The sequence below is a fragment of the Rhinolophus sinicus genome, chromosome 17, assembly GCF_057876585.1.
Source record: "Rhinolophus sinicus isolate RSI-liver-muscle chromosome 17, RSI-T2T, whole genome shotgun sequence".
In the NCBI taxonomy this organism is placed as follows: Eukaryota; Metazoa; Chordata; class Mammalia; order Chiroptera; family Rhinolophidae; genus Rhinolophus; species Rhinolophus sinicus.
The window spans coordinates 108,355,025-108,380,528 of record NC_142517.1 but is presented as its reverse complement, the minus strand read 5'-3'; the positions used below and the strand labels follow the sequence as shown (position 1 = coordinate 108,380,528).

At 38.6% G+C, this 25,504-nt stretch overlaps 1 protein-coding gene across 3 annotated transcripts in view; it reads right to left on the bottom strand.

Moving 5' to 3' along the window:
- XRN1 (5'-3' exoribonuclease 1) overlaps positions 1–25,504 on the bottom strand; it is a 168,813-nt gene that overhangs the window by 51,137 nt on the left and 92,172 nt on the right. For all 3 annotated transcript variants that reach the window (XM_019753579.3, XM_019753581.3, XM_019753580.3), the window contains exons 28-30: positions 17,983–18,039; positions 17,715–17,847; positions 15,015–15,084 (exon numbers count right to left, since the gene is read on the bottom strand). In XM_019753579.3, the coding sequence (XP_019609138.3) occupies positions 15,015–15,084; positions 17,715–17,847; positions 17,983–18,039 (260 nt within the window). The remainder of the gene's footprint in view (positions 1–15,014; positions 15,085–17,714; positions 17,848–17,982; positions 18,040–25,504) is intronic.

The following is a 25,504-nucleotide window of genomic DNA, read 5'->3' as shown; positions in this document are numbered from 1 at the left end:
CCCCCACATCATCTTTTTATCTATTCATCTACTGATGGACACTTCTATATCTTGGCTATTATAAATAATGCTGCAACAAACATATAGATGCAGTTATCTTTTAAAATTGGTGTTTTAAGTTTCTTCAGATAAATACCCAGAAATGCAAATATTGGGTCTTTGTCTCGTTATAGCCTTTGTTTTCAAGTTTATTTTGTCTGATACAAGTATTACTACCCCAGCTTTATTTTATTCATTTCCATTTTCATGAAACATCTTTTTCTCATCCATTTACTTTCAGTCTGTGTCTTTCGATCTGAAGTGAATCTCTTGCAGGCAGCACACTTAAGGGTTTGTTTTGTTATCCATTCAATCACATTATGCCTTTTGATAGATAATGTAGTTATTGCCATTTTATTATTCACTTTTTTTAATCTTTACTATTTTTTTCTTATTTTCTAAAAGCAGTCCCTTTCACATTTTTTGTAATACTCCTTTGGTGATAACGAATTCCTTTAGTTTTTTGTCTGGGAAGCTTTTTATCTGTCCTTTGATTCTGAATGATAGCTTTGTAGGGTAGTGTAATCTTGGTTGTAGGTCCTTGTTTTTTATCACGTTGAATATTTCATGCCAATCCCTCTGGCCTGCAAAGCTTCTGTTGAGAAATCAACTGACAGTCTTATGGGAGCTCCCTTGTAGGTAATTGAATGCTTTTTTCCTGATGCTTTTAAGATTTTCTCTGTCTTTAGCCTTTGGCATTTTAATTATGATGTGTCTTGGTGTGGGCCTATTTGGGTTCATCTAGTTTGGGACTCTGTGCTTCCTGGGCTTGTACGTCTATTTCCTTCACCAGGTTAGGGAAGTTTTCCATCATTATTTCTTCAAATAGGTTTTCAATTCCTAACTCTCTTTTCCTTCTGCTATCCCTATGATGCGAATGTTGGTGTGCTTGATGTTGTCCCAGAGGCCCCTTAAACTATCCCAATTCTTTTGGATTCTCTTTTCTTTTGCTGTTCTAATTGGGTGTTCTCTGTTATCTTCCAAATCACTAATTCAATCCTCTGCTTCATCTAATCTATTGATTCCCTCTAATATATTCTTCATTTGAGTTACTACATTCTTTATTTCTGACTGGATCTTTTTTTATTTCCTATTTCCATTTTTATACTTCCTATCTCTTTGCTGAAGTTCTCACTGAGATCGTTAAGCATCCTTATAACTAGTGTTTTAAACTCTGCCTTTCATGGATTACTTGTCTCCATTTTGTTTAGTTCTTTTTCTGGAGCTTTGTTTTGAACTTTCATTTGGGACATGTTTCTTTGTCTCCTTATTTTGGCTGCCTCCCTGTGTTTGTTTCTATGTAACAGGTAGAGCTGCTGTGTCTCCCAGTCTTGGCAGAGGGGTCTTGTGTAGTAGGTGTCCTGTGGAGATCAATGACACAGTCCCCTGGTCACCTGAGCCAGGCGTTCCACGTGTGTCCCTTGTGTGGGTTGTGTGTGCCCTCCTGTTGTAGTTGAGCCATGATTGCTGTTGGCACATCAATGGGAGGGACTGGTCCTCAGGCTGATTGGTTATAAGGACTGGCTATGATTATAGTGGAGCTGTAGGGGCTGATGCTATGGAGCAAGAATCACCTTAGTGCAGACTTGCTTGGCAAGTCTGCCCTTTGGGTGTGTTATTTGTGGAGCTGGTTGGGTGGTGCTCTGGTGTGGTCTGAAGCTGGCCACTGGGTGTGTTCATACTGGGGTTTCTTGGGAGGGGCTCTGGTGTAGGCCCCTTTGTCTACCCCACCAAGTGCCACTTGGTATGAGCTACAAAGTGATCTGCAGTGTGTTGCCACTTGTGCTGGGCTTGGAGGTGCTTGGGAGAGGTAACTGCAAACTGAGGTCAGCTACTGCTAGTGCTGAGTTTAGGGCTGTTTTGCAAGAGATACAGGGCATGCCAAGGCCAGATACTGCTTGTTTGGGGTTTGTGAACCTTTGGGAGATTTTAGGAAAGTCTGAAGCATGAGCCAAGCAAGACGGACCATTTGTATGGAAAAGTCACTGGAAGCTGCTTGGATCGGCCTGCAAGTTGGGTGTGGTAAGGTCTTAGGGAGCCACCAGGATGGCGAAAATGGTGTTAGCCAGGTTGGTGGAGACTCCACTGTGGTGCCTGTCTGCACATGCTAGCTGGGTGGTGGTGGGGCTCAACAAAGGAACAATGGTTTCTGCCAGCACTTCTGTCTGGAAGAAAGCTGTCTCCCCAGCCCTTGCTGTGAAGCCAGACAATTCAGTTTCTCCCCATATGTCCCTGACACCTTTCAAGCTGCTGGAGCTCAGAGTTGAGCTCAGAGTGACTAAGTCCTTCACTGAGTAAGTCTGTGCATGAGTCCTTTAATTAGGAGCTCCTGGGACACCAGCAGCCCTCCGTCTCATTCAGCCACAATTTCCGCTGGTTTTCATAGCCACAGAAGTGTGGGACTTCTCTTCCCAGCTCTGGAATCCTGGGTTGGGGAGCCAGATGTGAGGCTGGTACCCCTCACTCCTCAGGGGGTACTTTCACAGGTGAAATATCCCTCCTGATTTTTAACTGCCACACATGGGTGTGGGACCAGCCCATTCTGCATCATCACCCCCCTCCACCAGTCTCACGATTAACCCTTCTGTATATTCTTAGTTATAGGACTTTTGTTCATCTAGACTTTAGATGATTCTCTACAATGGTTATTCTGTAGTTTAATTGTAATTTTGAGGTGGTCATGGGAGGAGGCAAGCACAGCGTTTTCCTACTCTGCTATCTTAACCAGAAGGTCTAGCCAGTATTTAGAAGGAAGAAAGGAGAACTGGAAAAGATTTCACTTGGTCTTCATAAAAACCTAGTGAAGTATATATCTTCATTATAGATGAGGAAACTGAGGATTATATTGCTTTTAACTAACATACTCAAGGTAACACAAAGGTTAAGTGAGAGAGCCCACACTTTCAAATATTCCCTTGTGCTTCTCATTCTGTCAAGATTCTTTTCCTGAAACGTTAAACTTTCTTTGTATTAGTGCACCCCACAATGGATATCAGTCTCACCCATTTAAATTAAAAACAAACAACCCAACCGTCAGAAGCAAGCTAGAAAAACCACAAATAGTGGAGATTTTTAAACAACATGCTACTGAACAACTATTGGGTAAAGAAGAAATAAAAAGCGAGATCAAAAGACACACGGAGACAAATGAAAATGACAATACGACATACCAAAAATTTGGGGAGGAAGCAAAAGCAGTACTAAGTTTATAGTTTTACAAGTTTATAGCTTTACAAGCCTACCTCAGAAAAACAAGAAAAATCTTAAGTAAACAATCTAACATTACACATCAAAGAACTAGAGAAGAAGGAGAAATGAAGCCCAAACTCAGTAGAAGAAAAAACAATGAGAGTAGAAATAAACTAAATAGAGAACAAAAAGAGAATAGAAAAAAATTAATGAAACAAAGAGCTGGTTCCATGGAAAGATAAATAATATTGATAAACCTCTGGCTATATTCACTAAAAAAAAGGAGAAAAGAGTAACACCAGAAACACGGCAACATGAGAGGTCCCACTTCATCTCTCCCCTTGAAGTTACAACAAGTTGAATGGCTATAATTCAACAAAGGATTCCCTGTGAAACACACAAATACGTCTGAGAGATCTGCACATTGAAACATCTGAAGGTGGGTGAATCAGAGTGAACAAGGGCGGGAAGGGAGAAGAGCAGAGATTGGGAGCACAGACACAGCCTTCAGCTCACGAGAGAAGAAGATCCTGGTGGCAGGAGAACTCTCTGTGGCCCTGAGCATTCCTGCCTGACTGATCAGCATATAATACAGCTGGACCCAGTGATTGGGGAAGAGACCAAATACAGAAGTACAACAGCTGTGGTCTAACAGCCACCATCGCCAGGCAGAAAACAAAGCCACAGAGCCTGGCCACCTTCCCCTACCCTCTCAGAGCTAGCAGCAGGTCCCATAAAAACACTGTAGTAGTGTCGGGTTAAAGAGCAGAATATCTACAGCCCTGACAACTGTAGAGACACTTCCTGAATGGCAGAACTCACTGTTGCAGATGCAGCTCTGAGCTCACTGCAGTCCCGGGAGAGAGGAGCATCCAAGGTGCAGGAGGACTCTCTGTGGCCCCGAGCATTCCTGCCTGAGGGAATCAGCGTATAATACTGCTGAACCCAGGGATCAGCACAGAGACCTTGGGGCAGAGCCTGTACATGTAAGTGTGACAGCCATGGTCTAGCAGCCCTCACCGCCAGGCAGAAAACAAAGCCATGGAGCCTGGCTGCCTCCTCCAACCTCCCAGATCTTGCCCTCCTGTACCCTCCCAGAGCTAGCAGCAGGCCCCAGAAAAAACTATAGCAGTGTTGGGTTAAAGAGCAGAGCATCTATAGCCCTCAGAACTTGAGAGACAGTCCCTGAGCAGCAGATAAACACTGCTGCCAATCCCCGCGACAAGCATGGAGATACAGCGGTGAGGCAGCTGTGGTCTTGCAGTCGCCATTACTCGAAGGAGAGCAAAGCCACGAACATACCATTGGCCTCTCCCAGACCACTCAGTCCCCACCTTTTGCGGCTAATTGCAGCGGGAGCAACCAGGGCTGCGCACTGCAGCTCGGCAACTGGCTGCAGGGGCAGCATGGGGATTTCAGGGACTCAGAACCCCATCGCCAACCACATTCTCCCACAGGGATGGTGCTCTGAGATTGACACAACCTGGTCACAGAGGAGAAGCCCACAACCCCAGGAAATCTTCCACCACAAGAAGCTGGAATGGAGTAAGAGAAAATGAAAAGCTGCCACGCTACCTACTGGAAAGCAAAAGTAAAACCACTTCATAATCAACCTGCTGCAGAATTTATTCCAATAGACACCTAGCAAGATAATAATCCATTAATTCCCATGAATAACCAAGGTAACAAGGTAGGCAGCTCAGAAAGAAAATGAAAAATCTCCAAAAAATAAACATGAAGACATGGAAACATGTGACTTAAATGACAGAGAATTCAAGGTTGCAGTTCTGAAAAAAAAAATCAATGAGATGCAAGAAAACTCAGATAGGCAGTTTAATGATCTCAGAAATAAAATCAATGAACAAAATGAATACTTTATCAAAGAGACTGAAAGTTTAAAAAAGAACCAAACAGAAATTCTGAAGCTGAAGAACTCAATAAGAGATGAAGAATGAAATAAGCGGCTTAGTTAATAGAGCTGACCAGATGGAGGAAAGAATTACTGATATTGAAGATAGAAATCTGGAAATGAAGCAGATGTAAGCAGAGAGACTTAAGAGTTAAAAGAAATGAAAGAACTCTACAAGAACTATCTGACTCCATCAGAGAGAGCAATATAAGAATAACGGGAATACCAGAAAGAGAGCGGAGGGAGAGGGGTCTTGAAAGCCTAGTCAAACAAACAGTCGATGAAAACTTCCCAAATCTATGGAAATAACTGGATCCTCGAATCTAAGAAGCAAACAGAACACTTAATTATCTGAATCCTAAAGGCCTTCTCCAAGGCACATTATATTAAAACTGTCAAAAATTAATGACAAAAAAGAATTCTCAAAGCAGCCAGGGAAAAGAGGATGGTAACCTACAAAGGAAAGCCCATTAGATTATCATTAGCTTTCTCAGTAGAAACTCTACAAGCTAGGAGAGAGTATTCAAACTATTGAAAGAGAGAAGTTACCAGCCAAGAATAATATATCCAGCAAAGTTATCCTTTAGATATAAAGGAATTATAAAGACTTTTTTAGACATACAGAACCTGAGGGAATTTTTCACCACTAGGCCTGCATTAAAGGAAATACTGAAGAGGGATATTCTACCTGAAACAAAAAGACAGAAGAACACAAAACTATGAGTAAGATGACTAGCAGACAGACAGAAGCAGGAGATGGCAGCCCCTACTCAGAACAGGGCCCTATAACTTAAATATAACATAAAAGGTAAAGGAAATAACAACCAAAAAAGAAATAGGAAAGTACACAATTAAGAGATACGGCAACTAAGACATGAATTCACAACATAAATAGGGATAATTTGTGAGAAAACAAAAAAAGGGTGGAGTAAAGGTCTGAAACTGCAGTAAGTTGCAAGAGAAAAAAGACTACTGTATATATGAATTTTTTTTTTTACATAAACTTAATGGTAACCACTCAAAAAAATCCAGAACTGAGACACCTAACATAGAAAAAAGGAAACAAAGAAAAAAAAAAAAATAGAATACCACTAAACTCAAATAACAGACAGAAACACAAAGGCAAAGACACAATGGAGACACCAAAACAATAGAATGATAGGAAATCCTCATATATCAATAATAAATGAACTGAACTCACCAATAAAAAGGCACATTGAATCAAAAAACAAAACCCAACTATATGCTGCCTTCGAGACATATGTCAGCAGCAAGAACAAAAGTAGATTCAAAGTAAAATGGTGGAAATAGATACTCTAAGGAAATTGCATCCAGAGAAAATCAGGAGTGGCCATGCTTATATCTGACAAAATATATGTGACTTCAAGATACAAAGGTAACAAATAACAAAGATAGACATTTCATAATGGTAAAGGGGACAATACAACAAGAAGACATAGCACTTATCAAAATATATGCTTCCAATTGGGGAGCACCAAACTATATAAAGCAACTATTAACAGAACTAAAGGGAGAAATTGACCAAGACATGATTATAGTAGGCTATCCTATATATATGACACTGACAGCTATGGACAGATCATCCAAACAGAAAATCAATAAGGAAATATCAGCCTTCAATGACACATTAGACCAAATGGACATCACTGACATTTACAGAATCTTTTATCCCAGAAGACCAGATTATACATTCTTCTTTAGTGCACATGGAACATTCTCAAGGATAGACCACATGCTGGGACACAAAACTAGCCTCAGCAAATTTAAGAAGACTGAAGACTGAAAGCATTCCAACCATATTCTCTGACCGCAATGCTTTGAAATTGGAGATAAACTGCAAAACAACATGCTACTACAAAAAGATTGGGTCAAAGAAGAAATAAAAGGAGAGATCAAAAGATACATAGAAACAAATGAGAGGGAAAATACAACATATCAAAATTACTGGAATACTGCAAAAGCAGTAATAAAGGAGAAATTTATATACTTACAGGTCTATGTCAAGAAATAAGAAAAATCCCAAGTAAAAAACTTAACATTGTATCTTTAACTGAAAAAAGGACAAATGAAACCCAGTCAGCGGAAAAAAGGAAATAATAGAAACTAGAGCAGAATTAAATGAAATAGAGAATAAAAAGACAATAGGAAAAATAAATTCAAGAAATAGCTGGTTCCTTGAAAAGATTAATAAGATTGGCAAACCCTGGGCTACACTCATGAAGGAAAAAAGAGAAATGACAGAAATAAAATCAGAACTTAAAGAGGAGAAGTTACGAACGATACCACAGAATAGAGAGGATCATATGAGAATACTATAAAGGATATATGTCACCAAAGTCAATAACGTAGAAGAAATTGACAAGTTCTTAGAAATATATAACCTTCCTAGAGTGAATCACAAAAAACTGTAAAATCTAAATAGACTGATCAACAGTAAGGAAATTGAAACAGTCACCCAAAATCTCCCAAAAAGCAAAAGTCCAGGATCAGATAGATGGCTTGACTAGTGAATTTTACCAAACATTCAAAGATGATTTAATACTGGTTCTCCTCAAACTCCTCCAAAAAATTGAAGACAAGGCAATACTTCCTAACTCATTGTATGAGGACAACAGTACTCTGATACCAAACCTGATAAGGATAACAAAAGAAAACTACAGAACAATATCTCTGATGAATACAGATGCAAAAATCCTAAACAAAATACTAGCAAATCCAATACAACAATACATTAAAAAGATTATACAACATAATTGAATCGGGTTCATTCCAGGGGCATAAGGATGGTTCAACACATGTAAATCAATGTGATATACCATACAAACAAAATAAAAGATAAAAATCATATGATCATAACAATAGACGCAGAAAAAGCACTTGACAAGATACAACATCCATTTATGCTTAAAACACTTAAAATGGGTACTGAAGGAAAGTATCTCAATGTAATAAAGGCCATATACGACAAACCCTCACCTAATATCATACTCTATGGTAAAAAAACTGAAAGCTTTCCCTCTATGATCAGGAACAAGACAGGGATGCCCCCTCTCTTATTCAACATAGTACTGGAAATCCTAGCTAGAGCAATCAAGCAAGAGAATGAAATAAAAGGCATCCAAATTAGAAATCAAGATATCTAATTGTCACTTTTTGGAGATGTCATGATTCTTTATATACAAAACCTTAGAGACTCCAACAAAAAACTATTAGACACAATAAACAAATATAGTAAAGTTGCAGGATACAAAATCAATGTACAAAAATCCATTATGTTCCTATATACTAATAATGAAATTTCAGAAAAATGAAAAAAACAATTACTTTGGCAATTGCAACAAAACAATAAAATCTTAGGAATAAACTCAACACAGGATGTGAAAAATATATACACTGAAAACTATAAGACATTAAAAGAAATTGAAGAAGACACAAGAAATGGAAAGATGTTCCATGTTCATGGATTGGAAGAATTAACATAGATAAAATGGCCATATTACCAAAGCAATATACAGATTTAATGTAATCCCCCTCAAAATCACAATGGCATTTTTTAAAGAAATAGAACAAAAAATCATCAAATTTGTATGGAATCACAAAAGACCCCAAATAGCCAAAGCAATCCTGAGAAAAAAATATCAAGGTCAGAGGTATCACACTCCCTGACCTCCGTTTATACTACTAAATGACGATAATCAAAACAACATGGTATTGACAGAAAAACAGATGGAGACCAATGTAATAAAATTGAGAACCCAGAAATAAACCCACACATATATAGACAGAGAATTTTCAACAAAGGAGCCCAAAATGTACAATGGAGAAAAGAAAGCCTCTTCAATAAATAGTTGCTGGGAAATTTGGAAAGCCACGTGCAAAAAAAAAAGAAAAAGAAAAAAAGAAACGAGATTACTATTACTATCACCGTATACCAAAACTAACTCAAAATAGATCAAAGACCTAGACATAAGACCTGAAACTATAAATTGCACAGAAGAAAGCACAGGTACTAAACTTATGCACCTTGGGTTCAAAGAGAATTTTATCAATTTGACCTCAAAGCCAAGGAAAGTAAAAGCTAAACTAAATGAATGGGACTATATCAAACTAAAAAGCTCTGCACAGTGAAAAAAACCATCCACATAACAAACAGATAACCAACTGAATGGGAGAAGATATTTGCAAACAATACCTCCAATAAGGGGCTAATATCCAAAATATACATATATAAGGAACTCATACAACAAAAAACCAAACAATCCAATTGAAAAATGGGCAGAGGACCTGAACGGACATTTCTCCTAAGAGGATATACAAACAGACAACAGATATATGAAAAAATGCTCAACTTCACTGGCTATTAGAGAAATGCAAATCAAAAACACAATGAGAGGGGCAGACAGATGGCTCAGTTGGTTAGAGCGCGAGCTCTGGGAAACGGGGCTGCCGGTTCGATTCCCACATGGGCCAGCAAGCTGTGCCCTCTGCATCTAGAATGAGGTCAATGAGCTACCGCTCAGCTCCCAGTTGGCCAGATGGCTCAGTTGGTTGGAGCACAGGCTCTCAATCACAAGGTTACTGGTTCGACTCCCGCAAGGGATGGTGGGCTGCACCCCCTGCAACTAACAACAGTAAGCAACTGGACCTGGAGCTGAACTGCACCCTCCACAACTAAGAACTACAACATGACTTGGAAAAAAGTCCCTGAAGTACACACTGTTCCCCAATGAAGTCCTATTCCCTTTCAAAAAAACAAAAACAAAAATAAAACTACAATGAGATACCACCTTACACCTGTTAGAGTGATTATTATCAACTAGATAAGTAATAACAAATGTTGGAGAGTCTATGGAGAAAAAGGAACCCTCATACTATTGGTGGGAATGTAAATTGGTATAGCCACAATGGAAACAATACGGAGGTCCTCAAAAAATTAAGAATAGAATTACCATATGACCCAGCAATCTCTCTTCTGCATATCTACCTGAAAAATCTGAAAACATTTATTTGTAAAAATATATGCACCTTTATGTTCATTGCAGCATTATACATGGTGGCCAAGACACAGAAACAACCAAAGTGTCCTTCGACGGATGGTTGGATAAAGATGTGGTTTATATACACAATGGAATTCTATCCTGCCATAAGAAAAGATGAAATACTACTATTTGTGACAACATGGATGGATCATAAAATTATCATGCTAAGTGAAATAAGTCAGGCAGAAAAAGTCGAGAATCATATAACTTTACTCATATGTGGAATATAAAACTGAAAGCAATAAATGAACAAGACTAACAAGAACTCATAGACACAGACAATAGTTTAGTGGTTACCAGAGGGGAAGGGGGGATGGTAGAAGAGTGAAAAGGGGGTCAAATATATGGTGATGGAAGGGGAAAAAAAAGAAAAAAGATACCAGAGGGTAAGGGGGCTATGGGGTGGGAGATGAGGGTAAGGGGGATCAAATATATGGTGATGGAAGGAGAACTGACTCTGGGTGGTAAACACACAATGGGATTTATAGATGATGTAATACAGAATTGTACACCTGAAATCTATGTACTTTTACTAACAATTGTCACCCCAATAAATTAAAAAAGAAAAAGGAAAAAAGAGAAAGAATGGAAATTTAAAAATCAGAAATAAAAGAGGAGAGGGTATAATGCACATCAAAGAAATACAAAGAATTATACAAGAATAATATGAAAGATATGACTCCAAATTTGATAACGTAGAAGAAATGGACAAATTCTTAGAAATATATAACCTTCCTAGGCAGAACCATTAAGAACTGGAAAACCTAAACAGACCAGTGACTAGTAAGGAAATTGAAACAGTAATCAAAAACCTTCCAAAAAATAGAAGTCCAGGAATACATGGCTTCACTAGTGGATTCTACAAAACATTCAAAGGTTTAATACCTATCGTTTTCAAAGTCTTCCAAAATGTTGAAGAAGAGACAGTACTCCCTAACTCATTTTACAAGGTCAACATTACCCTGATACCAAAACCTGGCAAGCAAAACACAAAAAGGAAAATTACAGGTCAATATCTCTGATGAACATAGATTCAAAACTCCTAAAAAAAATACCAGCAAATTGAATATAATATATTAAAGTGATTATATATCACAATTCAGTGGGGTTCATTCCAGTGATACAAAGATGATTCAACATATGCCAACCAACAGATACCACATTAACAAAAGATAAGAATCATAGGATCATATCAATAGGTGCAGAAAAAGCATTTAACAAAATCCAGCATCCATTTATGATAAAAACTTTCAATAAACTGGATACGGAAAAAATACCTCCATATAATAAAGGCTATATATGACAAGCAGAAACAACATAAGAGTGCCCATTCTCACCCCTGTTATTCAACACAGTATTGGAAGTCCTAGCCCAAGCAATCAGGCAAGTGAAAGAAACAAAAGGCATCCAAACCAGGAATGAAGAAGCAAAACTGTTACTATTTCAGATAATATGATTCTATATACAGAAAACTCTAAAGACCACCAAAAGACTATTAGAAACCATAAACAAATACAGTAAAGTTGTAGGACACAAAATCCTCACAGAAAAAATGAGTTGCAATGAAATAGAAAAAGTAATGAAAAATACCATCCCAGTTACAACTGCAACAAAAAAGGATAAAATACCCAGGAATAAACTTGACAAAGGAAGTGAAGGACCTGTACATTGAAAACTTCAAGACATGGTTGAAAGAAATTGAAGAAGACATAAAGAAATGGAAATGTATTCCATGTTCATCGGTTGGAAGAATTAACATTGTTAAAATGGTCATAGTACCTAAAGCAACATACAGATTTAATGTAATCCCCATCAAAATCCCAACGGCCTTTTTCCCAAAAGTAGAAGGAAAAAACCCTCACATTTGAATGGAACTACAAAAGACCCCAAATAACCAAAGCAATTCTGAGAAAAAACAATAAAGCTGGAAGCATCCCACTCCCTGACTTCAAAGTATACTACAAAGTTACAATAATTAGAACAGTATGCTACTGGCAGAAAAAAACAGACACACAGGTCAATGGAACAGAACTGAGAGCCCAGAAATAAACCCACATACATATATATGGGCAACTAATTTTTGACAATGAGCCAAAGTCACACAATGTTGAAAGGATGGCCTCTTCAATAAATGTTGGGAAAACTGGAAAGCCACATACAAAAGAATGTAACTAGGCTGCTATATGACACCATACACAAAAATTAACTCAAAATGGATTAAAGACTTGATTATAAGACCTGGAACAATAAAATACATAGAAGATAGGTACTAAAGTTGTGGACGTCGGTCTCAGAGAGGTTTTTGTGAACTTGACCCCAATGGCAAGGGAAGTAAAAGCTAAAATAAACAAATGGGACTGGGAGGGGGGTGGTAGATGAGAGTAAAGGGGATCAAATACATGGTGATGGAAGGAGAACTGACTCTGGGTGGTGAACACACATGTGCTATATAGATGATGTATTACAGAATTGTACAGTTGAAACCTATGTAACTTTAGTAACCACTGTCACCCCAATAAACCTAAATTAAAAAAAAAATAATTAAAGGAAAAAAGAAAAGCTTCTGCATAGCAAAAGAAACCATCAACAAAACAAAGAGGCAATCAACTGCATGGGAGAAGATATCTGCAAACGATGCTTCTGATAAGGAGTTAATATGCAAAATACATAAATAACTCACACAACTCAACGATAACAAAAAAACAAACAATTCTATTAAAAGATGGGCAGAGACTCTGAATAGTCACTTTCCCAAGGAAGACAAATAGACGGCCACAGACATGGAAAAGATGCTCAATATCACTAGTTATTAGGGAAATGGAAATCAAAACCACAATGAGATACAGCCTCACACCTGCTCAATAGCTGTTATCAATAAGATAAGACATAACAAGTGGATGTGGAGAAAAGGGAACCCTTGTGCACTGATGATGGGAATGTAAATTCGTGCAGCCATTAAGTAAAACAGTATGGAGGTTCATCAAAAAAATTAAGAATAGAGCTATCATATGACCTACAGTGTTTCCCCCGAAAATAAGACCTAGCCGAACCATCAGCTCTAATGTGTCTTTTGGAGCAAAAATTAATATAAGACAGTCTTATATTATATAAGACCCGGTATTATATTATTTTATATTATATTATATACCCAGTGCTATGCTATGCTATGCTATGCTATGCTATGCTATGCTATGCTATGCTATGCTATGCAATGCATTAAAGACCTGGTCTTATATTAAAATAAGACCAAGTCTTATATTAATTTTTGCTGCAAAAGATGCATTAATTGGAGCCTGACTGATGGTCTGGCTAGGTCTTAGTTTCGGGGAAACACGTTAGCAATTCCTCTTCTGGATATATACTTGGAAAATTTAAAAATACTTATTCATAAAGACATATGAGGTACCCATATGTTCACTGCACCATAATACACAGTAGCCAAGACATGGAAACAACCCAAGTGTCCTTCGATGGATGATTGGATAAAGAAGATGTGGACATATATATGGTGTAATACTATTAGGCCATAAGAAAAGATAAAATACTGCCATTTGTGACAACATGGATGGATCTGGAGAGTAGCATGCTAAGTGAAATAATTTTTACGGAAAAGCAGAAGAACCACATGATTTCTTTTCACTCACATGTGGAATATAAAAGAAAAAGCAACAAAAGAACAAACTAAACAAATTCATAGATACAGACAATAGAATGGTGGTTAACAGAGGGGAAAGGGAGTAGGGGGAGGACGAATTGGTTAAAGGGGGTCAAATATATGGTGAGAGAAGCAGACTACACTTAGCGTGGTGAGCACACAGTGGAATATATATTGTATTATAATGTTGTGCACCTGAAACAATGATATTACCCACTGCTACCCAACGAATTTAATAAAAAAATTGAATTAAAAAAATTTAAAGTAAAATAAAAAACAAAAATCATTCCAATCCTCTTCCTCTCTATCTCCTAACCTCATAGTCAAACTTCTCAAGAGTCAGCTCAATCACTTGCCTCCATCGTTACACCTGTCATTCATACACAAACCACCACAACCTAGTTTGAGTACCCAGAACTCCACTAAAACAGATGATGATGGCTTAACATGTCACTAAATTCAAAGACTGTTTCTATTCCTCAAGTTATTTAACCATTAAAGATGCAAACATGATAACGCCACATCTCTGATTTTGATGGCTTCGCACTGCTTCAAGGATGAACACCAAGCCACCAAGATCTTAACATGTCCTGAAAGACGGCTTACAAGATTCTGCACAGTGTGGCACTCGCTTTTCTCTCTTACTCTCATCTTAGTTACTGAAGTTCAGAAACACTTGTATTCTTTTAGTTTTTGAGTGAGTAAAAATGTTCTTTGTTCCATATGCTATTCCTTCTTCTTGACTACTTGCCACTCGTCCACCCTCTTTCCCCAGTTAACTAATATTCATTTTTCAAGAATCATCTTAAATATCACTTCCTAAAGAAAGCCTTTCTGGAACTGTCAGGATAGGTCCTGTTATTAGAGAAAACTGAACTTCTCCTTCCCAGCACTTATCCCAATGTAATGAAATAATTAATACTGTAATCAGTTGATTATTTCCCACACTAAAAGGAAAGGTCCATGAAGGTAGAAAACATGTTTGTCTTACTCTTAAGACAAACATGTTTGTCTTAACAGTTTGTCTTACTGTTACATCCCTAGTAAGAAGTATGACGTCTTGCGTATAATTGGAAGTCAAATCGTGGACAAATCAACAAGTAATGAAAAGGCACTGGCCACATGGACATACAAAGTATAATTATCATCTGGAACTACATACCTGATTGTTAAGCCTCCAGGAAATTCCTCATCAAATAATACTTCAAATAGTACATCAGCTTCTCTATTAGCTGTTAAGAGACAGAGAGATTTTAAAAAATCATATAATGAAAAATCAGCGTGAGTTTTTGGAACGTAAGAAGCATTACAACTATCAAAAAATGGTATGGGGGAACACAGACAGTAAATGAAAAGTAAATAAGCTCACAGAATATCTTACTGGTATTAATTTAAAGTAAAATAACATTTTAAATTGGATGCGCTGGGGGATTAATTACACTTTTCTGTTTCGTATATGTTTGAAATTATTCATAATAAGAGAGTTAATAAGAGGTAACTTTAGAGTTTGCAGTTTAGAAGGTCTTCCAATAAGACAGAAGACAATGAAGATTTGAAAACATGGCAGCAATGAGGGAACCAGAATGGAAAGACGGATATACTATTAGAAGTGGCAGGAGCTGATGACCTGTGCAGATAAAAACGTGGAGAAGCCAAGGATGACTACAAGATTCTGGCTGAGACGACATGGTAGATTACGGATGGTAGTAACTGATGTAAAACTCCTGAGAAACTCTGTGGTGCAAGATTTAGGTAGCAGAGAAGAATCAGTTTGGCAGAGAGCATGATGTGATATACCTGGAAAGATTAAATTTACCCATAACACCAAGTGTAGAAATTAGCTATAACGTTTTGTTGTAATTTGCTACAACAAAGTGAAGTAATTAGCTATAACGTTTTGAATTCTAAGCCCAAATTGATAATACAGTCTATCACATAACCTCAGAATTGACTTCTCTCTTTCTCTCCCCACTCCCCACACTGCCACCTTTGCATTACACTGGTTATGATTCTCTAGAGTACCCTGACTAATAGAATTTCTGGTACTAGCTCCTGGTATGGGTGGGTCATGTCTCCCACATCCCCAGTCCCTCATTGCCCAGCTGAAACCAGGGCTGTAGAAATCACCCATTCTCCACTGTCCAGCTGTACCTTTCAACCTGACACTTTTACCTAAAATCTAAACCCAAAAAAGTGAGGCTCAAAGGAGAGACAGGAGTGTCTCCTCTGACGGATTGATAAGGCTCACCTCCTCAGTTCCCATTTCCTGCCTGAGGGAGGGACCACTTCCTAAGAAGATCATGGACATCTGTTCACCCTTTAGTGGAGATCACTGTGAACATGAGGACTTCGCTGGGTGCGGTACTGACAAATATTCCTTTTTCTAGTCCATGGCCATGGCAGACAGGGCTAATCAACGACAGAGCTCTTTTTCACTCAGGGTAGGTGTAGCTTTAAAACCCTTATAACAAAATACCAAGTGGTTACTTTTATGATAGGAGCTGTCAGAAGAAAGGAAACTTCTGTTATCAGAGTCCTAAGGCCTTACAGGACAACGTAACCAGTACCATGCAATACACTCAATATCTGAACAGATGATGTGGGGGTCGAGCTATAACAGCAGGTGGGATGCTTCATACACCCATTGGACCCTTATCACACCTAGTCCAGACCCTCCTTTCTCCCTTTCCAGCAGCCAGAAATATATCCAAAAATTAAAAATAAAAATTAGAGAAGACAATTCTCATTTAGAGTCAAGTAAGCAGGGAAGCCCCCAAGAGGATGTGCAGATGGAAAATGAGGAGAACCATTGTTCAAAGTTAGGTAAGAATCAGGTGAGAGTTCAAACCCAGCTCTGCCACTTATCTCTGTAAAGGCAGGTGAGTTACTCAGCCCTTCAGGTGAGGAAATAACAACTGCTTCTCAGGGGGTAGTGTGGGTTAAACGCAGAACAAAAAGGTGCCCAGCTCACTGCTGGCACTCAGTAAGCAGTTCTCTTAGGCTCAGGGCCTCACGCTGTCATCCTTCCCGGACAGTGAGAACAAGGCTGAGCTAGGACGATGGGGCGGGGGGTGGGGGGCACGTACTGCAGGCAACCAGAGCCCTGGGCACCCATTTGTTACCAGGCTGACCTTCTTTGGACTCTCTGCTGCAAAGCTGCCCACTCTAGGCTTCCTTTTGAGGCACATTCAGATCCTCAGTGCTTCTTCCCTTTTCTCTCCACTTTCTCATTTTTCTTTTTTGTAAAAAACATGACATAAAATGTACTATCTTAACCATTTTTACGTGTATAGCACAGTAGTGTTAACTATGCACATTGTTGTGCAACAGGATGTTAGGTCGGTTTTGTATACATAATGTAGCTGTATTCATAAAATTCAAATTTATATGCACATTTAATTCAAGTCTTTTGACTGTAAATAAGCTCATACTTCATGTTTACTTCTCCACAGAAATCAAGAGATTACAATGACAATTAAGGTAAAGCTCTGAGCAAGATTAGATGAAAGTCTATCTAAGGAGAAGTATGAAACTTTTCTCTTGGTTTCATGAAAATACATGTCTACCTGCCACAGTCTTATGTAATTTTAATGTACTATAGATATATAAGCTACAAATTCTCGGCAGCCCTTACTCAACTTCCTGTTCTTTCAGTCACTTCCTAGATGATTACACAAGACAGAAAAGGAGAATTTTCTCTGAAAACTGAAACGCCCCCCCCAATCCCCAAATTAAGTAAAACATGAGGATTTAGGTTTTGTACTGATTTATAGTCATTCTCTGTTTAGATGTGACAAAGAAATTTGTGTTTTTCTTTACAAAATAAAAGCAGTTGAAGACACGTCAAGTACTGAGATATTACCCCCTTTAATTCCTATGATGGTGCCCCGAAGGCCAACTGGAACCGAAAAGTTCTCTCTCACATTTACAACACGGTCAAAGAGACGAAATTCTGCATCCCGATCAGGAATGACTCCATGTTGCTGTTCTAAAGGCTGACGAGAAGAAAGCTTTAATTATTATCATGAACTCTAATTTTTAAAAATTTTTAAATAATAAATTGAAAACATTTTGTCTTTTCTATATTTTTGAAGTAAAAACAACTTTGAATTCTTTAACAGGAAACTTACTCTGTACAGTAAATGGGGCTTCACTGTCACTCGCACCTTCTTATTATTCTTTCTTTGCTGAGGATAGAAAAAAAATTAAATATTTAAAAAAAATAAATTATAAAATTATAATTCAGTACTTGGACTTGTTTAATTTTCAAAAAGGCAAATGAAATGAGCAATTTTAAAAATATCTGAAATTCCTCAGATGCAGCACGGAGGAATAATAAATTCTTAACGTACTTTAAAGTAAAAAATTTAAAGTATAAGACATAGAAAAATGCAAAATTATAAGTATACAGACTGATGAATTTTTACAGTATGAGCATCATCACACCTAATTCAAGAGAGACAGAACACTACTAAGCACAACATAAAAACCCCATATTCCCTCCCAGTTACTTCCTTTCCCAAAAGTAACCTTACTTCTAACACAAAAGATTAGATTTATCTGTTTTAAACTTTATGTAAATGCAATTCGATTCAAATGCTCTTTTCCATCTATAAAGAATTGTATACAATGGTCAAGAAAGACTTACATTTTTTAAAAAAAGGTATAAAGTATGACAACACTGTGGGTCTTGTGCCTACTTATAAATACTAAGGTGGCATTCATTTAATAGTCCTTGCATTTGTAATCTATTGTGAAACTGGCTTTGATGTTTGAAGTTTTTGATAATTTAAAAAATTTTGAGCATCAACTTCCTTCTATCTTAAGATGGAAGTATTATTACCTGTTCTATCTAATGAAAATGAGAGAAAAATTTTATCCATTGCAATCCATAACTACCATTGATATAACATTTTCTAAAAAACTGAATTCTTAATGAGAAAAGTGGAAAGAGTTTATTTATACAGCAGCCGCCTATTTTTAGAACCTAGCTTACGGAAATAAGTACCAAAGGACATAAAACAGCCCTAAGCTAAAGCGACCACTACTACAGCGTTCACGTATTTATGCACTGTAAAATGTTCAAGCCTCTAAACAGAGTCTATTTTATTTTATTATAGAAACATTTCACTTATTCTTTCAACAATATTTACTGAATTCTATTTTTCCATTGGGGATAAAACAGTGACCTGTTCTTTTATTCTAGTTGAGGAAAACATAATAGAAGCAAAATAAGAAAAACATATAGCATGTGTGAAGGTAAAAAGCGTAGTGAAAAATAAAGCAGATAAGGGAGACCAACAATGTAGGGAGAGATTGCAATTGTAAATAGGGTGAAAAGTGAAGGCCTTTCTGACAATGTGTTTATGTTTCCAGACTACAAGAACTAACAGAGTACAACTGGTCCCTAATGACAACAGCAGAAAGTAGAAAGAATAAAGAAATTTAAACTATATTAAAAAGCAGACCCAAGACCTCTGGTCAAGATGGCAGAGTAGGTAAATGCTATGCTCACCTCCTCCCTCGACCACATCAAAATTACAGCTAAACTACAGAACCGTCACCCTGGAGAACCACATGAAGACTACCTGAACAGAACTCCTATAACTAAGGATATAAAGAAGATGCCACAACAAGACTGGTAGAAGAGCTGGAGATATGAAATGTGTTGGGCCCACACCCACGTTTGGCAGTTAAAAACTGGGAGGGACACTTTGGCTAGAGGTCCCCTGGAGGAGTGAGGGGTCCCAGCCCCATACTGTGACTGCCAGCCCAGAATACCAGTGCTGGGAAGGGAAGACCCCACAACATCTGGCTGTGAAAATCAGTGGGGATTCTGTCATGGTGAGATGAAGGGCTGCTGGAGTCCTAGGCACTCCTCTTAAAGGGCCTGAGCAAGGACTTACTCACTGGCAGACTCACTCGTTCTAAGCTCTACCTGTGAGGCAGCAGCTCAAAAAGTGCCAGGGAGATACGAGGAACTAAATTATCTAGCTTCAGGGTGAGGGCTGGAGGGGCAGCTCTCTCTGGGAACAAACTGCTGGCAGGCACCACTGTTCTTTTGCTGAGCCCTGCTCCCACCCAGCCTGCAAATGCAGGTGGATACCAAATCTGAGTCTCCATCAAACTCACCCCACCCTGGTGATTCCCTGAGAGCCTTCCCTACCCAAACTGAGCACCAGTCCTAATGTCTTTCAGGGGCTGTTTGTCATAAGCTGCTACCTCAGTCGACACTGCAGACTTTCCTAATATCTTGCAAAGGTCCACAAACCCCAAACAAGCAAAGGCTGGCCACAGTATGCCCATACCTCTTGCTCAGCAGTTCCTGGCACTAGCAGCAGTTGGCCTCGGTTCACAATGTAGCCTTTCCCAGGTGCCTCCAATTCTAGCATAGGCAGCTACCAACCATAGATTACTCTGTAGCTCCTATCAGGCAGCCCAGGGCTGCACACGCAGGGGCCTGCACTGTGGCCTCTCCCAAGAGGCCCCAGACCCAGCACACCTGGTGACTGGCTCCAGACCCAATTAGCTCCACAATTGACACAGCCAAAGGGTGGACTCAGCAGGCACCAGAGCTGGGCTACCGTGAATCCTACTCTGTGGAGTAAGTCCCCACACTACAGCTTGTCTGCTGTAGTCACAGTTAGTGTTCGCAAGCAATTGGCTTGAAGGTCAATTACACTCACTGATATGCCAACAGATATCAAGGCTCAACTACAGCAGGAGGGCACACACAACCCACACAAGGGACACACTTGGAGCACCTGGCTCAGGTGACTAGGGAGACTGTGTCACTGGACCCCATAGGACACCTAAACAAATTAAGGCCATGCTTCCCAGACTGAAAGATGTAGCAGATCTACCTCGTATATAGAAACACACACAGTGAGGCAGCCAAAATGAGGAAACAAAGAAAATATCCCAAATGAAAGAACAGGACAAAACTACAGAAAAATAATTAAATGAAATGATGACAAGTAATCTACGAGATAGAGAGTTCAAAATACTGGTTATAAAAATGTTCAATGAACTTAAAGGAAGAATAGATGAAATCAATGAGAACTTACACAAAGAGAAGGAAACCACACAAAAAAAGAATTACTCAGAAATAAAAAATACAATATCTGAAATCAAGAATAGCAGACTAGACAAAGCACAGAATCCAATCAGCAATTTGGAAGACATGGCATCAGAAAAAAGCCAAATAGAAGAGCAAAAAAAAAGAGGATAGTTTAAAAGTTTAAGGGACCGCTGGGACAACTTCAAGCCAAACAACATTCACATCGTAGGGGTACGAAAAGGAGAAAACAGAGAGCAAAGTATTTAAAACTTATTTGAAGAAATCATGACTGAAAACTTCCTTCAACTGAAGTAGGAAATAGACATACAGGACCAGATAGTGCAAAGAGTCCCAAAAAAGATGAACCCAAAGAGTCTCACACCAAAACACATCATATTAAAATGCCAAAGGTTAAAGACAAAGAGAGAATCTTAAAAGCAGCAAGACAAAAGCAGTTATGTACAACGGAGCACTCATAAGACTGTCACCTGATTTCTCAACAAAAACCTTCGCAAGCCAGAAGGGACTGGCAAGAAATATTCAAAATCATGGAAAGCAAGGACTTAAACACAGTCGACGTCATAGAAATGGTGGCGTGAAGTGAGCCTCGAAATCTCCCCTGGAATTTACAACAAATTGAACAACTATAACTCCACAAAGGACTCCCTGCACAGCAGACAGGCAAGATTAAGAGACGTGCAACTGAAGTCATCTAAAGGTGGGCAAATTGGGCGAACGGGGAGAGGAGGAAAGCAGGAAGTGCAGAGACACGGGCAGCACGGGCACAGGAACAGACTGAGCTCGGAGCTCTGAGCTCCCTGCATTCTGGACCTACCTCAGCTGAGGAAGAGAAAAGAATTTGGACTGCTAGCTCTCCCCTTGTGGCCCACGGTCCTGCCTGAGGGATCAGCATATTATACGGCTGAATCCAACACTCACGACAGAGACCTCGGAGCAAAGACTGAGGGAAGAAGGGTGAAATGACGGTTTAAGCCCTCACTGCCAAGCAGCGGATGGAAGAATTAGGAACTGAGCCTAGCCAACCCCCTTCTACCCTCCCAAAGTTCGCCACACGCCCCCCCCCCCCATCTTCCCAGTGCTAGAAGTGGAACAGTAGCAGTGTCAGAATATTTGCAGTTCTGAGAACTGTAGCTCGCAGCCAAGGACTCACAGCCCAACTAGTTCTGGAGAAGAGGAGGGAGCCTTGAGTGCAACACTGGCTGTGCTGGTGGTCGCCGCCATAGCTCACAGCCACCACTTACAACCCACCCCGCCCCCGCCCCCACCAATCTGGGCAAATCCCTGCAGGGGTAAACAGAGTTGCTGAAACACTCAGGCCCTGAATCTGGTGCAGGAAGAGCTTCGGAACATCAGAAGCGCTCCACATCTCCCCACGGAGGCAGCGCCCTATGACCCTGGTGAACGGTTCACAGAGGAGAGGCCTGCCTTCCAGAAAATCTCCCCATTGTGTGCGAAGCTGGAATAGTGCAGAGAAAATATAACATTACAGTGTGAGAGAGAATTAAACACTGCAGTTGAAAAGAAAACGAAGCATTCTACCAATACCTACTGGAAAGAAAAGGAAAGACCTCTTCCTACCAACCTGTTGCAGAACTCACTCCTGCAGATCCCTAGGAAGAGAAATAATAATTCACTAATTGCCATCAATAACCAAAGTAACAAAGCAGCTCAGAAAGAAAATGAAGTCTCCAGAAAATGAACTTAAAGACATGGAAAAATGAGAGTTAAATGACAGAGAATTCAACACTGCAGTTCTGAAAAAATTCAACGAGATGCAAGAAAACACAGGCAGGCAGTTTAACGAACTCAGAAACACAAACAAAGAACAAAACGAATATTTCACCAAAGAGACTGAAACTTTGAAAAAGAACCAAATAGAATTTCTGGAGATTAAGAAGTCAATAAAAGAAATAAAGAATAAAATAGCCAACTTAGATAACAAAGCTGACCAGATGGAAGAACTAATCGGTGACATTGAAGATAGAAATCTGGAAATGACACAGATGGAAGAAGAGAGAGACTTGAGAGTTAAAATAAATGAAAGAACTTTCTGACTCCATCAGAAAGACCAATATAAGAATAATGGGCATAACAGAAGAAAAAGAAAAAGAGAAGGGAACAGTGAGTATATTCAAACAAATAGTCGACAAGAACTTCCCGAACTTGTGGAAAGAACTGGATCCTTGAATCCAAGAAGCAAATAGAACACCTAATTACCTCAACACCAACAGGCCTTCTCCAAGGCACATTGTATTAAAGCTGTCGAAAATCATCGACAAAGAAAGAATCCTCAAGGCATCCAAGGAAAAGAAGATGGTAACCTACAAAGCAAAACCCATTAGGTTATCGTCAAATTTTTCAGTGGAAACTCTACAAGGCAGGAGGAGTGGACTCAATTATTAAAACTATTGAAAGAGAGAAATTATGAGCCAAGAATAATATATCCAGCAAAGATATCCTTTAGATATGAAGGAGAAATAAAGACCTTTCCAGACATACAGAACCTGAAAGAATTTTCTAACACACGACCTGCACTACAACAAATAGTGAAGGAGGCTATTCGACCTGAAACAAAAAAGCAAAGGAATACAAAACCAAGAATAGTATTACAAACAGACAGATAAAAGCAGAAAATGGCAACCCCTGCACTAAATAAGACACTATACACTTGAACATAACATACAGGGTAAAGAAGAAAAAAAAAACAAAGAAAAAGAGGAAAAAGACAGTCTGCTATGGCAGTGCAGGAATCAACTTACAGCATAAGTAGGGATAACTTGTGACAACAAAAACATAAAAGGAGGGAGAGTAAAGGTCTGAACCAGCATAAGGGAGTGGAGAAAGGAAGCATGCTGAAGAAAACGGAATACTCTAAATATGAAACTTTCTTTTACATAAACTTAATGGTAACCACACAAAAAAATCTAGATCTGAAATATGTAACATAATAAAAGAAGAAACAGAGGGAAAAATCATAGAATACCACCCCATTGAAATAAAAGACAGCAACAAAAAGGCAAAGAAACAATGGAGACACAGTCTTACCAGAAAACTAAAGATAGAATGACAGGAAATCCTCATATATCAAAGATCACCCTAAATGTAAATGGACTGAACTCACCAATAAAAAGGCACAGAGTAGCAGATTGGATCAAAAAACTAAACCCAACCATATGCTGTCTCCAAGAGACACATCTCAGCTACAAGGACAAGCATAGACTCAAAGTGAAAGGGTGGAAATTGACACTCCAAGCAAATGGTACCCAGAGAAAATCAGGTGTAGCCATACTGATATCAGATGAAACAGACTTCAGGGTGAAAAAGGTAACAAGAGACAAAGATGGACATTTCATACTGATAAAGGGAACTATACAACAAGACATAGCAGTCATCAATATTTATGCCCCCAATCAGGAGAAACGAAATATACCAAACAACTACTAACAGAACTAAAGGGAGAAATTGACCAAAGCACAATTATAGTAGGGGACCAAAATACATCGACAGTTATGCATAGATCATCCAAAAAGAAAATAAATAATGAAATAGCAGCCCTAAATGACACATTAGATGATATGGAAATAATTGACATTTATAGAGCACTTCATCCTAAAACATCAGACTATACATTCTTTTCTAGTGTACATGGAACATTCTCAAATACAGACCATATATAGGGACATAACACTAGCCTCAGCAAATTTAAAAATATCAAAATCATATCAAGGATATTCTCTGATCACAAGGCTTTGAAATTGGATATCAATGGCAAAAAAAAAAAAAAAAAAGCACGAAAATCCCCAAAAAAGTGGAGATTAAATAACATGTTTTTAAAGAACAACTGGGTCAAAGGAGAAATAACAGGAGAGATCAAAAGATACATAGAAACAAAAGAGAATGAAAATATATTGTACCAAAATTTTGGTGATGCAGTGAAAGCAGTTTTAAGAGGGAAATTTATATCATTACAGGCCTATCTCAAGAAACAAGAAAAATCCCAGATAAATAATCTCACGTTACACCTTAAAGAACTAGAAAAAGAAGAACAAATAAAACCCAAAGTCAGCAGAAGAAAAGAAATAATAAAAATCAGAGCAGAACTAAATGAAGTAGAGAAAAAAAAGACAATAGAAAAAAATTAATGCGACGAAGAGCTGGTCTTTGAAAAGATTAACAAAATTGACAAACCCTTGGCTAGACTCACTAAGATAAAAAGAGAAAAGACACAAATAAACAAAATCAGAAATGAAAGGGGGGAAGTTTTCATGGATGCCAAGAAATACAAAGGATCATCCAAGAATACTATAAAGGACTATAAGCACCAAATTCAACAACCTGGAAGAGATGGACAAGTTCTTAGAAACATATAGCCTTCCTAGGCAGAATCACGAAGAATTGGAAAATCTAAATAGATTGATCACCAGTAAGGAAATCGAATCAGTCATCTGAAACTTTCCCAAAAGCAAAAGTCAGGGACCAGATGGCTTCACTAGTGAATTCTCCCAAACCTTCAAAGAGGATCTAATACCTGTCGTATTTAAATTCTTCCAAAAAACTAAATAAGACACAAC